We start from the raw sequence: 17,968 nt of genomic DNA on the forward strand, positions 1-17,968 counted from the left end.
AATTTCATTAGCACTCGTTCCGAGGGAGAGTTTTAAAGTTCGATCATCTAAATGCTATTGCACAGACTTTCATTAGTTTTGCTTTCAAGGGATAGTTTAAGCATTTTATATCGCTAATGCCGTCTCGGAGAGCTGCAGAGAATTAGTGGCATGCTTTTTCAATGGCAGCCTTCTCTTAAGAGTTATGAGCAAATTAAAGAGAATTTTTTTTTTTTAGTTAGTATGTGTCGGGAGTTGTTATTGTATTTATTGCTAATTGACTATAATTACCATATTTCAGTATCCCAGCTTTGCCCCGTTTTAAAGGAGCATGCTGTGAGTTTTCACCGGAATACAGAGAAACACTGGGCCACATGGCAGCAGGGAGGGAGAGAGCGTGGTGGGGGGTGGGGGGTGGCGGGGGGGAGGGCGCGCGACCAAGGAGCAGCTGATGGCAGCTCTAAAGTTTTGCCGCCTGGTGGGCTGGCAAGCGTGCGAGACGACGGACCAGAATGAGTAAGTGTGAGGGATGGTGGCACGAGGGCGGACGGGACGAGCAGACAGCGCGCCAGCCGGGGTCACCTTGAGCGATCCGTCTCCCACCTCCAGCGCGGGGGAGACGCTGCAGGAGGAAGGAGGAGGAGGAGGAGGAGGAGGGAGCACCCCGGAGAGGGAGACGAGGCGAGGGCTCTCCCTGTCTGAACTTATCTGGTGAGGATGCGGCCGCAGCTGGACAGGTGGGAGGGAGAGATGGCCGGACGTCCCTGACAGCCGAGACAAACGGCACAACAAGTCCGCCAGCACTGCAGCAGAAATGAACCGTGATCCTTGTCTCGACTGCAGTTTGGGCTACAACATTAATGAAGGTGGAGAACTGTGCTTTTCATTTCTTCTTTTCTGTTGATCGTCAACTGCGAGGAGACAAACAACCCCGATAGCCGTTTCCACGGCAACACATTGGGTATGGTTTCTCAAACTGCATAAATACAGCACATAGAAGCACTAAACTGCTCAGGTAGCTCAGTCTTGTTGCAAATAAGATATCTGCTGAAAAAAAGATATCCATGGACAAGATTTTAGCACCGTGTCATATGTTAGAACCAAAACGGTCCAGCTAGCCGGCTCCAGGATTTTAAAGTGCGCGACTATCCGTGGCGTTACGGTACGGGTGCTCGGAGCGACAAAAAAGGACCAAAAGAGACCCAATTTCACCGAATCGGTCACATTTAATAGACCTATAACAAGTAAAAAAAAAAAAACAGCATTATATTGAATATTCCCACTGAGAAGGCAGTGATATTTTCTATTGATGAGCAGGGTGTGATGATGTTATGATGATTTGTTCCAAATGTACATTTGACCAATCAGATCTCTGGGTCGGAACTACTTGGAATTTGACCTCTGCATTTAACATGAGCAGAGGTGCATGAGCAGCAAACACAGACACACACACACAGACACAGAGCATTTGGTCCTAGGTGTCTTGCTCAAGGATACTTCAGCTATAATGGGGTTTTTTTTCATTGCCGGTAGTAGGAACCGAACTGCTGACCCTTCAGCCCAAAGCCCCGCATCTTAACTGACAATTAGCAGTCATGAAAGAGTTAATAAAGTGCTCGGGATGCTTTTAATATTTCTCAAAGCTAAGGTGCACTTGTGCAGCCCGATTCCAGTACATTTCATTCCACCACTGAGCCACAGCAACGACCATGGGCCTCAACAGTCTGCCTTCAAGGGCACAATCATTCTTGCTGAGCGCAGGCATGGCTGAATCCATTTTCAAGGGTACACAAAGGTATCACTGATCCACCTGTGTTCGCCAAATTTCTTTCAGCAGGTCAAGAATACCATGTTTCCTGAATATCCAAGGAGACCCTGAACATTACCATTTTATTCACAAAGCTTCAGCTTTTCTTTCTTATTATTAAGTGACCTGAAATGAGTCGAATGGTTTCGTGCTCCTTTGTCTTCGCTGCTCCACACTTAACTACATGAGCGTTAAATATTCAGACGGACAAAAAGTTAAAGCGGGGAAGTTTACACTGCAAACAAACTGTATTTGCAAGGGGCTATTTATGGATTCCTGCCGCAGCCTCGGGAATAAGGCGATGCATTGGAATAATTATTAAAACATACAAATAGATCACACTGAAGGAAAGTTCTTTTGGTCTTTTGTTTTTCACTGCAAAATTTAACAGAAAATAAATCTTGGATCCAAAAACATCTTGGATGTTTAGCAAAACACTGACAGGTTAAAAAAAAAAAATCCTCAATGTCATAAAGTGTAAAAAAAAAAAAAAAAGAAAAAAGAAGAGACTTGATGTAAATCTGTGCAAGTTTGCTGGGTTTTAAAGTTCTGGTTCTTTTCTTGTGACTCACTTTGCATAATGTTCTATTTTTACTCGGTGTCTGGGCTGATTATTAAAAATTACTGGATGTCCCCGGGCTGTGTTAGTCCTCAGCTAATAATGTTTAGCTGGATCAAACTCCAGTTATGCTGAAGCCAAAGTAAGATTGCCAGATTGCCGCCAGCGTGAAATCGTCTTGCTGTTACAACTTGGGAGCGTTTACACAGGACTCCAAAGTGCTTACCATGCAGACACACCGGTTCTTACACTAAAGAAATGGAGCGGATGTGTTTCGCCTGCAGTTAAAAAGTTAGACCAGATATTCACAGTGCGTGTCGCCTACATCGGCCCTCTTAGCCGAGGCTCTTCGCCACGTACATCCAGCTGGACACCTGAATCCTGCTCATTGATTTCAGCTCAGCCTTCAATACAATAAATCCTTTCAAGATCTTCAATATGATAATGGACACAAACATCAACATTTGACACCTAGGAGAGTTTGATGGTTTTAAAGTTACGGTCCTGAGGCCACCAATGAACACACACTTGGTTACTTCTCATTTGCAAAAAGTTAATTGGCTTTTGGCGGACCCGATTAAAACGTGTACTTTAAGACTTGTAACCAAGCAGAAACCGAAAGTGACATCACCCGTTGGTTTGTGAACGTGATTAAGCCGCGAGTTTGGATATCGGCCGTCGTCATCTTACTCATTCAGAACGGTTTGGAGCAGGAAGTGACCATATTTGGAAGAGCTGGGGGAGGAGCGAGCGGTGGATCTGACTGATCTGATTGGAAGCCTGACGATACCACGTCCTGCCCACCAATGGCTGTAACCTGACTGCACCACAGGCCTGTCAATCAGGCACACCCCACAAAAAAACAGCTTTTTGAAGCTTATCTTCTGATTAGTGATTATTTTCAGATGGACCGCCAGAAAACTAATAAGAAGGAGTGACTTTAGCTAACAACACCAATTTATTGACTTTGTATTTCAAAAGAGAAGCTGAATGGGAGTTTATGGAGCCGCAGGCTTTTTGGAGCCAACCTCTAGTGGCACTCGTCGGTATTGCAGCTTAAGACACTTCTGCATTGGCCTCATTTTTCTGACCCGGAAGTTACAAACACTTTTATATAGTCCAAGGTTGTAACGCAGTTTTGCAACTTTTATCTAAACATATTGAGTGTTTTTACCGAGCTGCATAATGTAAAAGGATTGATATGAAGTTCTAAATAGTTGCACGGTCTGTATTTGTTTTAATATTGGATTTTTTTTTTTTTTTACGCAATAGCATAGCATCTATTCTGCTATAACATTAGCAATTTGTTACCAATTGAATTTAGCAGCTATAAAATACTGTAGCAGTTACATGCTCTGAACTCCACCTACTTGCAATTACAGGCTGATTAAAAAGTTGTTTCCCGCTCTGATTGGATTTACAGTTTGGACAATACGATACGAGAGCTCAGATTTGTTATCTTGTTATTCAATATTCCTATTTTGAATGCAGCATGTAAACATGTGGCAGATCAAGTTCAGCCTCAATGTATTAAAGCGCGATCAGGGGATGCATCCACGCACTCATTCTCTGGATCGTGCTGTAAAGCACTCCTGGTAAGCAGCAGCGAAGAGACTCGGAGCCACAGTGCATTCCCATGATTCTAAAATTTGAATGTATACAGAGCGTAATGGAGAAGTGCTTTGTAAGGGGTGGGTGGGTGGGCGGGGGGTCGGTAGGTAGCAGCTGCAAGGTAAAAGGTGGAAAGATTGTTTTCGCCTTTCTTCCCTGCTCATGTGTGAACCGCATTCACATCAAGCCATCTGCTTCTGGGACCTGCGTGCACGGGTCGGGAGCAGCCACACTGATGAGAGGATCCTCCTTATCATTACAGATGATTTTGGAAACTAATTTGATGCGGAGCCTACGTGCTCCTTGATATCTTCATTGTACTCCCCGTCTCTGCTTATTCGGAGGAAACTTGTGCCAATCTCTCCCGCACTGCCGCACTTTTCACACCCGACCATCTGCTGCGCGCTCGTCCGCGCGTGATGCCGCGCGTTTGAGTCATAGAAGGAGTTAAGTGAAGACGGTGACGGTGGAGTGTATGTTTGAGAGTGCAGGTTCGTGTGACCCCGCACGTATGACAGGAAGCCGTTATTAACGCCGCAGAGAATGACGGATTACGGAGATGCAACTTGCAAACGTCTTGACGACGACGTGCACCAATGAGTTTCATTACATACTCCATCTCAGAATATCCGTTATCCATCTATGCATTGTTTGAGGCCAAGAGCGAAGTAAATGTCACACCAGGCTGTATGAATAAGTTCTGAGGCTGCTGCTTGTGCGCGCGCGCGCGCGCACGGAGCACAACGCGGTGACGTGTACGGAGCAGGAGGAAGGTGTAACCCCAATGAGTAGGGGGTCAAAATTTAAGCATCCTCCTGAGGCATCGTCAGGGGCCTCGGTTGCCGATTTCCAGACTTTCACCCAAACTTTGAAGTCTGGTCATGTCCACAGAGAAATCGCAGATGCACCCGGTCCACTGCTCGCAAAAACGTGTGTAACTCACCAAGTAATGATGATGAAGCGCCGAAATTTGTAGCAGTTACTCATTAGGGTTATACCTTTCTCCTGCTCTGTGCACGTCATGGTGCTGTGCTCCGTGCACACGCACGAGCAATAGTCTCAAAATGTATTGATCCTCCCTTGTGTATTATTTCATTATGTTGGACTGCATTTTGACTAACAGGGTTATCAAAATCATTATTTCAAGGATATTTGATCTATTATGTATTACTTATATATGTAGTACAGTAGCAGAGTGAGCTGACATTTTTATAATTGGTTGCATGTCCTATTTGCAGCTTAGATTTTGATGAGTATTATGGGACTTGCTTTGTTAATTCAAGTCATTATAATGTTGGTTAGTTTGTGTGTGATGATGCAGGATTCGGAGGAGGAAAGCTTAAAAGAGTAGAGAAGCGTGCACGTTGCTCGGGGGCGACAAGGATCGCTCAAAAAGCCCCAGGCAGGGTCGGTGATGGCACACGGGTCAGAGGTCATGCAGTTCTCTCCAGGAGCAGAGGTGGGAGTGGACGGGGGTGGACAGGAGGAGGAGAGGACGAGGACGCTCGGTGACACGGCCACCCGCCTACAAAAACGGTGGGTCAGCAGTTTGAGGTGGCGAAGGGCAGCGACACATAGACGCAGTCACGGAGCCGTTTAACGAGCTCAGCATCAGACCGCGAGGAAAAGTCTGAGAGGAGCTGGGTTTTAATTTAGACACGAGTAGTCTGTCAGTAGTCCGTATCACTGCGTTTATGCAGTTAGATAGAGGTGAGCTGAAAAATAGTTTAGTGGAAAATTCGATGAGGATGTTTCCTCAACGTCAATTATTACGAATTCTGTATTGCATGTGAATAACTTGAGGGATCTGACACACAAACATCTACAGTTGAGTTTACGGTGCACTGCAAAACAGAAATGTGTTTTGTTGCTAACTGATATGAAACTATGCACAATTGTAGACGTGCATAATTAGATGCAAAACCTGTAATTTGCTGCGCTCTAATCTCGCACAGAAATCAACAAAGATCTGAACGTCTGAAACGACATCGTGTCTCAACCTTTCGGTTTACAGTTCGGACGAAAAATCAAGCGAGTGAAAAGTCTCCCGTCAGAGAGCAGTCAGTCTTCTTTCGGTCTCAGATCTTCCCTCTGATCTGCTCCCTTTCTTCGTTCATGTCGGAACGGTATACCCCCCCCCCCCACACACACACACAGGATCGTCAATGGGAGACGTGGAAAGCGGTGGCCCCCTTCCTTCCCTGACAGCAGAGGGAAGGATGTGCGAGAACAATTTCCACTGCACATCACTTTATTAAACACCCCACAACTTCAGCTATATAACATTTGATTAGAGGGGGGGGTGGGGGGGGAGAAAAGTTCAGTTTACACATCACAGGTCATTGAGCAGCTTTCTACTCATTTTATGATATAATAGCTGATATTTTTTAACCTCGACACCTCAGCTGACATTCATATTTATGGGAGAGGGAAGGTAGTGGTGGTGAGTGGAGGAGGGGGGGGAGGGTAGGGCGGTGGGGGCAGCTTAATGGGGTAATAAATAAGTGAAGGTAGCTGGAGACGTTTACGCCGTTCCCCCCCCCTCCCCCTCCCCCTCCGGCGTAAAGGATCTACAACGCAGTTAATCAGGCGGGACGTGGCGGCGACGATCAGGGACATTATCGCATTATGCATTTCTGTCAATACCTCGGGGGGGCAATACGTGTCTAATATCAGTCAAGTTATGTCTGATATATGTCTGTGTTAGTGCCACGATGGATGCAGGATACATTCCCTCCGCCAGCTGGAGGATATTTCTGTACAGTACGGAGGAGGAGGGGGGGGGGTGAAGAAGGAAAAAGGGAACGCTGGGAAAACTGACAATGAACATCAAAGTCATGCAGAGAAACCTGTTTGTGAAACAATACATATATGACTCAACTCTTACACGACCAGGCAGGTAATGTTCTTCCTTCCAGAGCCTAAAAATCTCCTCATGAAATCATAAAAATTAGACATCTGTCCTTAGGCAAATACAGTGACTGTTAAAGTGGTACCATTATTACAGTATTTTGCATCATGATGTATTACTAGCACCATCACGAGATGCTTCTGCCGGATCTCTGCTTTAATTAGCTGGCTTGCTCATCTCTATTCAAAAAAAGATGCTTTTATCATTTGTGTTTGCTGCAGGCCTCCATAAGCTGCGCCTCAAACCTGTCTGGGGTCGTTGGCTGCTGATAAGACAAAGTTTAACGTCTTTAATGATTAGTTATATGAAGGTAAATATAAATGTAATACCAAAAGATGATTTAAATTCTGACTTCCACAGCTCTACTGACATGCTACTGCAGGAATAATCCACTTGCATTGACAGCGGGGCTCATCGTGACTAAAGGGCCGGCGCCTTCTGTGGCTCAAAATGGCTGCCGCGCTGGGGTCTGTCTAATGCCATCTGGCAGCTCCGGCACCCTTCAAAGGAGCCGTCAGGTCTCAAAGGAAAGGCTTTGATTAAGACTCAAGACAGTGCAGACCGACACACATGCGAGCGCATGCATGCAAACAGATGCACGGCAAACGGACACGTGAGGGAAAACAACAAAAAAAACCAACATCTGAAAGCAGCACAAAACGAGCCGCGCAGACCCCAACAGGTGGCCTCCGAGTAGCTCCGAAAACCGGCAGCAGTCTCAGCAGGTGTTAGCCTACTTCTACACCGAGAAGAAACTCAGATGGAGTCACAAACATATTTATACCCGGAGCTGGAAATTAAAACACCAACCTGCCAAATGTGAGTGAAACTGAATTGTGATGAGTGTCTGTCTGGAGCTGTTGTGAATCTGAGTGTGGGACCGGTCGGCTGTCTCCCTGGTGGCAACGCGTGACGGACAAGAACTCCAAAGAACCGAAAAAACGTTTGCACAGCTCTGTGTGTGCAGTGCACTTCGCAAAAATAAATAGAAATCCGACGGTTTTATGATCCTTCACTATGTTAATTAGTTGCTTGTATTTAACGACAATTAGCGGATGAATCATTTAGTTTGTGGAGAAAAATGAATTGCCAACCATTTTGATAATTTATTAATCATTTTGAGTCTTTTTTTTTTTAATTTTTTTTTTAGGAATTTTCTGTGATTTAATCCTCTTAAATATGAATATGTTCTGGTTCTTTTAGTGATTCGTGATTAGAAACCGAATATCTTCTGGTTGGGACAAAATACAACATTTTATGCTCCATCTTGGCTTTGGGAAACACTGGTCGACATTTTTGAGATCGAACAGCGAATGAACTAAGAGAAAGTAACCAACACGTTCATTGATAATGAAAATAACCGTTAATTGTAGCCGTGCTCGTGTCCTTGAATCTCCAGCAGTTGGTCCATCTAAACTAAATCAAAAGAACTATTTTGAATTGTTAAAGCTCAGCAACACATTAATAAAATTTCTCGGGTTTACAAAACACATTATATTTTCCAGCTGCATCTCGTCAGGCACCTTTAATAATCATAATTCACCTGAGCTTTTAATGAATCTATTGCTGCTCATGGTTATGTAGCTTTTAATAGAAGCAGCAGAAGTTTCATGAAGAAAAATGTTTCATTTAATGGAGCAGAGAATGAAGACTAGCTTTTCTGGTGGTTAAATAATGTTCAGGTTTCATTTTCTCAAACAAAGAAAAATGCTGAAAGTATTAGAATTAGTTGCATGTTTTTGTGTCCTGCAAATAAGGTTTATTCATATCTGTATAGGACCTTGGATTGTTTTGGATGCGGAGAGTTAGACAGTTTTGCTTAAACACCGGTTATGACAACAGTTACCATTTGATTTTTTTTTGTTTTTTTTTTAACAAAAAGATATTCATGAATAACTAAAATGTCTCACAGACAATTTTTTTTCTGTAGTTGTAACCTCTAAAAAGATGATTTCCAGCCCGTCTTAAAAAGAGCTTACAGTGACATTTACATTTTAGGGCTTAAGCTAACGCTGTTATCCAGAGCGACTTACAACGCCTGCGACAGCACAATGAGCCCAAACTCTTTAAAGTCAGAGGACAAGCAGTCGGCGGTTAGAAGTAAAAGGTCTCGGAGACGCGGCCCTTAAATGTCCTTCCGCCCTGGAACGACCACATAAAATGCAACGGCCACCGTTTCCCCGCCGTACCGGGCCTAAGTGAGGTGAACGGAGGGCATAATGAGATGCAAATGTGTGTCACCGTGCAGCTGATGCAAGCGGCGGGTAACGTGGAGGAGTCGAGCATGAATGTGGCAACGAGGCCTGGAGGGACAGTGCTGAAAAGAGCAGCACGGTCTTCATGTCAAGGAAGAAAATGGTTGTAATGAAGAGAGTCGACCTCACGGAAAAACATGATTAGCTTTCTGTTTGTGTAAATTATGTGTCACGTTGTGTTTGCACAGTGCATGTGCACGAATGACGGCGGGGCCGCCGTGCAACGAGAAAGAAGCTCCTGCACACTTCTAACTTTTTACAGTCAATTTCTGGATTCTAAGGGGAACATTTGCTCGGTGTTTTTATGCTCCCACTTATAATACATCAAATCCCGAAACGAGATGAAGATTAAATGGCAACTAAGTGCGAGATGATGAGCGTCTTAAAGCCCAGAAAAAAAGTGTATTTGTATGCAGTCTGAAGCAGTAAAACAATACTTTTCAGTGCCGTTAGTTCTGGTGTAATCGTGCAGTCGTGAACAGACTGCAAAAAGGCAAAATATTATTTTATTTCTTTATGCATGCAGGAAAGCGTCTCTTTCCTCTCTGCTCGGAGTGGGAGCGGAGAGAGGCGGATGCGGCACGGAAAAAAAAAACGACTGCTGAGTGTTTCTTAAAGAGCCGCGGTCCTAATTCAACTCGACACGTGTGAATGGAGGCGCTCGCTGTACGGCTAACGTAGTCTTTAAGAACATGAACTGTAAAGCGACGCCGCGCCGGTGATGTCACAGCTAAATTTACAGCTCCGATTGGCAGACGTTTATTAAGTGTCTTGTAGTGAAAAGACGAATGCGTTATGTAAGCATCTCACAGCAGTTTTTAAATGTGATGCAAAACCTCGGTGCAGCGTGAAGGCTGGACTTCTTCTGTACACATGATGATGACTGTAATAACTATTGCCCCTCTGCATTTTCAAATGGGATATCACAATATGTCTGTATTTTATTTAGCCACTTTATTTTACATGTGTGGAGCTTCGTGTATGTGGAGCTGCCGTGTAAACTCTTGAACTGAGCTGGAACCTGTAAAATACAGTGTCTTTCAGACATGTTTGTAGCTGAATAAGTTACTCTGCCATTATTATGTTGACAGGTCTGAATATTGCCTTTATCAACATATGCATTTAATTTTTTATATTATATTGGAAATTACACCGGTAGTAACTAACTATACATTTCTATTGTATGACGCCAAAAAAAAAACCCATGATGTTGTTCAAAACCTCCTTCGAACTACTGATTGGTTCAAGTCATCATGAACAAACAACATCAAATGATCACTTTCTAAATTAAACGAGCGATTGTTTCACTCGTGCTCAAGACTTTAAGACCATTTCAGACGTTAGAAGACATGTTATGTCTTCAGGGTTGTTCATCAGAAAGCGCTGGTGAAGTCTGATGTGCAATATACTGATTTTAAAAGTCAAATTGTGAGTGTAAAAATCTCATCTTGCGGTAGTTACACAGCCAAAAAATATCTTTGTCCTTACAAGTGATTCTTGCTTTCATGAAGTGAATATTTTTTCATCACTTTCGGGCTGATTTTAATGTAAAAGGTTTAACAATCCCCACTGAAGCTGTTGGCCTTCAGTCCTCTTAACAACCGTCCGGTGTGAATTGTGTGTGGAGGTTAGACTGTAGAGGACTTTGCTGGACAACAGTGGTTTTGTGATGGAGAGAGGGCAGAGTGGGTGCACGCAGGTGAGGCTGATGACGGCACTCTCGGGCGAGGTCACAGCCGAAAGGCACTTCAGCCGGTACGAGTGTGAAAAGCACAACAACAAAAAAAGCAAAAAAAGTTCACATTAATCAGAAACATCAGCTCGTCTGCCCTCAGAGAGAGAGAGCGAGAGGGAGAGGGAGAGAGACACACACAAACACACACACAAACACACACACACACAAACACACACACACACACACACACACACACATTCAAAAGGTGGTCCAAACCCTTCTGGTAACGCACAATGAAAATGCATTTTGTCATCTTTTCAGCGAGCTAGTGTTCAATATGCAAAAAAGAAATCCTGCACTCAGTGACTTTTTCATAGTTTCTTTCTTTTTTTTCTTTCTTTTACATCACTTCACTCAGCTGCAACAAGCAAACACTCTTTGTCAATCTGCCTCAACAGTGAGGTATCATTCAGATACTGAGGTTACCGAGAGATACTGTACATCCTGGAAAAATAAATCAGCTGCTTTAACAATTAGTTTAAGAAACAAAGTCAGAAAATGAGCAAATTTTCTGTAGCTGCTGTAATCTAAGGAACAAACCAATCAGATAGGAGCTTTGTGATAATACGTGCTCTCTATCCTTCAGCACTTGCTAAATCTTCTATTTATAATTAAATAATCTGTATATCTGTTGTCCTTCAGTGGGGCAGTTTAAAAATATTCCAAAATGTTGTTTTTGAGTTTCCAGATTTGACCTGAAAAATGAGAATATTTCCCGCAGTGCTTCCTACAGTTTGTATGATTGCTTTGTCGTCCTTTAAAAAAAAAAAAAAAACTTTTGGACTTGTTGACTCAGTGCAGCTCAAATGACTTCCACTGGAACAAATAATCATGGTCTCTGCACTTCAATAAAGTACTTTCAGAGGCTGACAGCTTGAAAATATATTGACGTTTTCAAAATGGAAACGTTAAAATGCAGAGTTAGAAGAACTCGGGGGTATCGACACACCTATAGGTTGAAAAATTGTTGTAATCATGACTTACCTCTCGTCGCCGTGACGCCCAGCAGCTCTGTTTGATCTTCCAGACCACGGCGGCCACCAGCAGCAGCGACAGGAAGCAGCTGTGGACAGACGATGGGGGAGAAGGAAGAGGAAGAGGAGGGTCAGTCAAAAAAAAAAAAAAGAGAGAAGAATGCGAGCCTCGTGTTCATCTGTAGTTAAGAAGCGTGTGATGATGAGTCCATCAAACATTAATGAATTCATGAACGCCGACTATCAAACACATTCATGTGTGTTTACGTGGGATCCACATCGATCTGGATGATTATTTCATGAACCGCAGATCTAAAGGTCAATAACAGCTTCATTTTTTATTGTTTCTGCCTTTGAAGTCGTGCTGACAAATCACTGCACTATACAACAAACCCAATAAAACACAACGTTGACACTGCACAACCGCCACCAGCTGCTAAAAAAGTTCCACAAGTCACCTGAACAGGATGCACCAAGGTATAGAAACAAAACTATAAATATCTTCACAGGTCCAACAAATATATATAATGTGAGGATGATGTCACTGCTTGTTAGCAATGTGTTAAATGCAACACAGGACGCAGACGTCGAGGGAGGCTGAGCTATGCTTGAAAATGGCCAACTTGCGCTTTCCGTGAAGGTTGCCATGACGAGCTGGAGGAAGGTAAGTCGCACGTGATGGCTTCTCGATTAAACACCGTTATATAAATACACACACCTCGGCTCCCAAACACACACCGATTTCAAACGAGATTCTATTTCTAGTTGCACGAAGATTTACTTTCTCTTGAGTTTTGACATTAAGGAGCATCTTCTGCACTCGCTTCCTTCGGCTGGATGGGATTCTTCAGCTCTGTGGGATTTTAGCTTGATGTTTTTCTTTTTTTTGCTGCTCCATTTCCAATGTTTTCCACATTTGCGCAAATAAAATATACAAAAGAATCAAAAACCCAGAATGTTCTTTGCACTTGACACAAAACCACCTTGAGGTGATGCACTGTGTGTGTGTGTGCGTTCTTCCCAAGCTGCACTTAAACAACACAGAACGTGTCTGTGTGTGTGTGTGTGTGTGTGTGTGTGTGTGTGTGTGTGTGTGTGTGTGTGTGTGTGTGTGTTTGTGTGTGCACGCACGCACAAACACATCAGAGACAATATCTTGAGCAATCTGAACTTCAGTCCCAGACTGTCGCGTCTCTCGCTGATTTTCCCTGTCAGCACTTCCTGCCGTTTCTCTGGTCCGGACTTTCTACGTTTTTCATCTCGCGGCGCGTTTTTTTGAGGTGATAGTTTATAATTCAATATGATGTTGAGCTGCCTCAACGGACAAAAGATCATCACATTTTGGTGTATTGTCATAGCTGGAGGTGATTTTTTTTTTTTATCATCAGGGAAACACTGCTGGTAGAAAGCATGACAGGATTTGTCACTTTTAATTGAAAAGTACAGAATAAAGTCGTGTTTTCGGCGCTCCGTCGTCCCGCAGGTCTCTGCATGCTGAAATATGCAAAACAAGATCACCTGGATGGATTTGTGTCCATTTAAGCACAGTGAGGCGTTAAATTTCAAACAATCAGTTTTTCTTTATTATCTAAAGATCACAGGAATAAAAGATGTGAATTCACTTTCAGGAGTTTGAAGTGGATTAAATTAGAAACTCTAACTTCCTGAGACGTCCCGTCCTTCCAGCGAGACCCGTCGCACCTTTTCAATCGAAACGCCTTGGCGCATTTTAATACTGCCCGTGATGCGTTCAGATCTTTCTTTTCACCCACACATACCCCACCCCCACCCCCACCGTGTGTGACTCTTTAAAGTGCCATCCATTCAAAAAAAACACAAAAGAAGAAAATTCCCCCTTATCTCTCCGGTGCTGAAGAGGACTCTTAAGAGATCCGTCCGATCAGCCGTCTTATTGATCTGGTTTCCTGCTCGCTGCTTTCAGAGCGACACGCTGCTGACAAATGACCTGCGTGAATATATATCAGCCTCGCGTCAAAGGCCTCCCCGCTCAGTGAGGAGGGAGGGAAGAGGACGGAGGAGCAAAGGACTGAGACAGAGACAAGGAAAATGGACAATGCAGGTGGAGTAAGGACAGAAATAAACAAATAGAAAACGGAGAGACTGAAAGAGAAACATATCGAAGGTAACGGACACCAACACAAAGAGGAGAAGACGCGGATAGAAACGGACAGAGCAGCTCGCTTCATTTGATCTCGACCTCCACGAGGGTCGAGACGGTGGAGTCCAGCAGTCATGGTGGTCATGAAATGGAGCTGGAAGATAAAAAATGGACAATACTGCTGCTCTGAGCTGGACTTGCCAAAAGATACCTGCACAAGAGCTGCAAACTTGTATTTTAATATTTCAAGTCATTTTCATGATTTTCGTTCAGAAATTTGGCACTACATGCCAAGTCATCCCCTATATTCTTATTTCACATGAATCGAAGTGCCAAGAAAACAACATTTGAACTTTATTGAATTAGATATTGCATGTTTTTTGCCAAATCATGAGATGATTGTGTACAAATTTCTGTTCTGTGGAGATTCATGTAGCCTGGAGGACAGCGGCCACAACCAAGATCTGCCTCAGTTGTGGTATTCTCATGCTTTTTTTTTCCCTTTTCTTTTTTACAAAGTAATCTAATGGTTTATTCAGGAAAGTCTGAATTTATGGAAAATACTGACTTTTGTGCCAAAGATATATATATATATATATATATATACATATTATTATTTTTTTTTTTAAATGAACTTACCAATACTGTAAAACTGGACTTAATATTTACAGTGATTCCTATAAGAATATATTAAAAAAAACCAAATGTTCTTAAATGACATAATTGCAACGAGTAAACTGGAGATGCTTCAAAGCTGCAGCTCTTAAAATAATGAAGCGTGTAATTGTATAATTTTCATCATATAAATTGCCTGTATGAGGTTACTGATACCTTCTTACGCGACCAGTGAGTCTGTTTTTCCTTTCGCACGACTAAGTCGTCAAAACTGTAAATATGTTTTACTTCTACTTATGTTTATAGTTGGTGATTCCAGAAGTTGAAACCCAGTTTAGCTCAATTAGACGGTCCAAAATGTTATTATGTAGCTGAAGGAAGTAAACACCTGTTAAACATGGAAGCTGTACAATCCTGTGTTTACCAAATCCGGTTACAAATGATGGACGCTGTCGGTTTCAGCTGCGGAGTGGGAGAGTGGAAATGGAGCCAGCGGAAGTGTATTACAGCCACAAGCTGCTGAGGCTGGTAGAGGTGAGCTCTGACGTGTCATTGGCTAACCTGACAGCAAGACAACAGCCACAGGGCAAACACCAACACACCGCCTCTGTTGTCTGCAGCCAGCTGAATACTAATCCTGCAGCCCGCCTGCCGCCGGCTCTCACTCCGGGATGGGAAATGAAACCCGCTCACCGGCCAAAAACTACGCATTTCATTTTCACAGCGGCTGATAAGTTTCGTCCCGCCGACCACACACTGACCAGTTAGTCGCTCTGAGGTCCGATTCTGCCCTGCACTTATCGCCACCGAACCCCTGGTGCACTATGGGTGGTGGGACCCTTCAGAGAAAACCTGCCTGAAACAGAACAAGGGCTGAACATGTGGCAGAATACAAATTTCAGTATAATCTGTGCAGCTTTGTGTTGTTTGTTTGCTCACTGCTCTCACAAAGGGAGCTGGAGAAAAAACAACTAGATCCTCTCATTTGTGTTTGGTAATGGAGACGGAGAGAAAAAAACAAATTTGGCACGTTCTTATAGGCGGGAGGGAAGATATGTGACCAAAAGAAGCTGCATGCTGCAAATCTATCTGATTTATTCTTTTTCACTGCGTTATTGACCTTCACAATGTCAAATTATAGATGTTAATTCATTACAGATAATTAAATTTGGCTCCTAAAGCTTGTTGAGACAACAGCAAATTACAAATGCAGCCTTTTTGGTTTGAAACCTGCACTTTTTAAAAACTGCGATAAAGAAAGATTAATCATTTTGTGGTCATTTCTATTGTACATTTAGCCGCTGCTGAGGAAATATGAGCATTTCAATTCATTAGTGGTAAAGATGCAGCCTCCCTTCAGAAAGTATATATTTGCCCTGGATGACCTGAGGGGACAGGTTTACTGCATGTTCCCGGAAATCCAAACCAAACAAGGTGAAGCAGCTTTTAGTTTCTGTGCTCTCCTTCCTGGATAAGTGAGGTCTGTCAGCTCATTTAGATCCGAGTTAAACACTGTTTACTGAGGCTTTCCAGTAAATTAAATATGCAACTGCACGTTTAATGTGTTGTCCTTCAAAGCCTCTGTGAAACACTTGCCGTGTGTCTGAATGATGCTGTAATCAATCAACTCGTCTCTGCCCCTTCGATCCTCAGCAGGTAAACAAACAATAAACTGAAGAAATACAGGCCTGGTGCACCTAAAGTCCAAAACCACCGTTTTTCTTTTTCTGCAAGCCTCTTCACCTGCCTCAATCAAAAATCCATCAGTTCACTTCAAATTGTACAGAACTCAGCTGCCGGACTTTCAACTAAAACCAGGAAAAGGGAACCACATCACACCTGTTTTAGCCTCCTCGCTCCGACTCCAAGTATGTTTTGGAATTAATTCTAAGATTTTACTGTTGACTTTTAAGACTCTTCACGACCTCTCTACCTCCTATTGAGTCGACCTCATTCTTCCATACAAGCCTGACATCCTCAGGCAAAAAACTCTCTTCTGTTCCTGACACGTCTTAAAACCAGAGGTGAAAAATCACTCAGTTATGGAACGAACTGCCGGAGGAAACCAGATCTGCAGAGTCAGTGACATGTTTTAAATGTCATCATAAAATATACTTTTATCGGCGAGCCTTATCTGATTTTAGTTAATTTTAGTGATCCACTTTTATTTCTTTTAAATCCTGTTTTAATTGGTGTTAGACGATCATTGTGTTGTTCGATTTTAAAGCTCGTTTGAATTCAATTTTGCTTTGTTATAATGGCTTATTTTATCTGTCAAACTTAAGTTTAGAAAAGTTCTATACAAATAATGTTAATCATTATTATTTTGCTTTTACCTACAAAGAACAATTTTTCACAGGAAAAAATGTTCACTCGAAAAAGCACCTCCAGGCCGTGGAGGAAGAGGAGGAAGAGGATTGGACACGAGGAAGAGGATTGGACACGAGGCTGATCACATTTCTCTCGGGGCTCCCCCTGAGTGTATTACAGCCCTGTTCGTGTCCCTGGTGCCTCCCTCCAACTCATTACAGGTGAAGAAAAGGAGGAGGAGAAAGAGGAGGAGGTTCTGAGTCAAACCGAGTGATCTGCCTCATTTATTATTAATCGGACGCAGAGCGGCTTTCAGCTCTTGGCGGGGCTATCAGGAGGGAGGTTTAGGCGCTTCTTACACTCTCTATCTGCTCCATCTTCCACTTGTATCTCTCCTTGGCTCCTCGCTGATGACCTGACAATGAGGTCAGATACAAAGAGTGTTCGGGACTGCAAAGAGAAGGAGGCTAAAAAGAGAAGAAAGGAGAATGGAGCAAAGGGGGCGCGGGGAGAAGAGCTGAAGGAAAGGCAGGCAGGCGAGGAAGATGAAGAGGAGGTGAGATATGTGGAGGGAATAACGACGGAAGGGAAGAAAGAAGAAAGAAAATGAGAAGACCCGGTAAAGCAGTGAGGTAAACAGACCGCCAGTTCTGCAGCGGATAAAGATGGCGAGAGGAAGAGGAGGCCGAAGCTGGCAGAGAGAAAAAAAACAAAACAGAAGCGTGGCGAGGAGGGGAGAGCGCGGATCGTGGCGCAGCCCTGGCAGCGGCGCCTGCCGAGCGCCCGGGGAGGCCCCCCGAGGACAGACAGGCACGGTCTGAATGTGTGCTCAGTGTCTCTCCGTCTCCCTCTCCCTTTCCCCGGAGTCTTTGGGGAGGAGGGGACGGGGGGGACGGGGACTCTGCTGTCAAGTCTGCACCACGAGGAGCAAGCTGAGGGCAAACACTTCTCTGAGAGTGGCAGTGTGTATTTGAAGGAAAAACCTCAGAGAGCAGCTGGGTCTGCAAAATAATTTCACCTAGACAAATATTCACTTTTACAGCAGAGTAAATAAAGTACGGAAAGAAGAAGAAAGAGGGAAGAGCTACTAACG

At 43.6% G+C, this 17,968-nt stretch overlaps 1 protein-coding gene across 1 annotated transcript in view; it reads right to left on the reverse strand.

The window, feature by feature from the left end:
- The window catches only part of atrn (attractin), a 112,586-nt gene that overhangs the window by 29,322 nt on the left and 65,296 nt on the right, over positions 1 to 17,968 (reverse strand). The window contains exon 26 of the mRNA XM_069160763.1: positions 11,842 to 11,920. Coding sequence (XP_069016864.1) covers positions 11,842 to 11,920 — 79 coding nt within the window. The remainder of the gene's footprint in view (positions 1 to 11,841; positions 11,921 to 17,968) is intronic.

Source organism: Embiotoca jacksoni, unplaced genomic scaffold (genome assembly GCF_022577435.1).
Source record: "Embiotoca jacksoni isolate LCO1_2020_lvr unplaced genomic scaffold, fEmbJac1.0.p SCAF_27, whole genome shotgun sequence".
Taxonomy (NCBI): Eukaryota; Metazoa; Chordata; class Actinopteri; family Embiotocidae; genus Embiotoca; species Embiotoca jacksoni.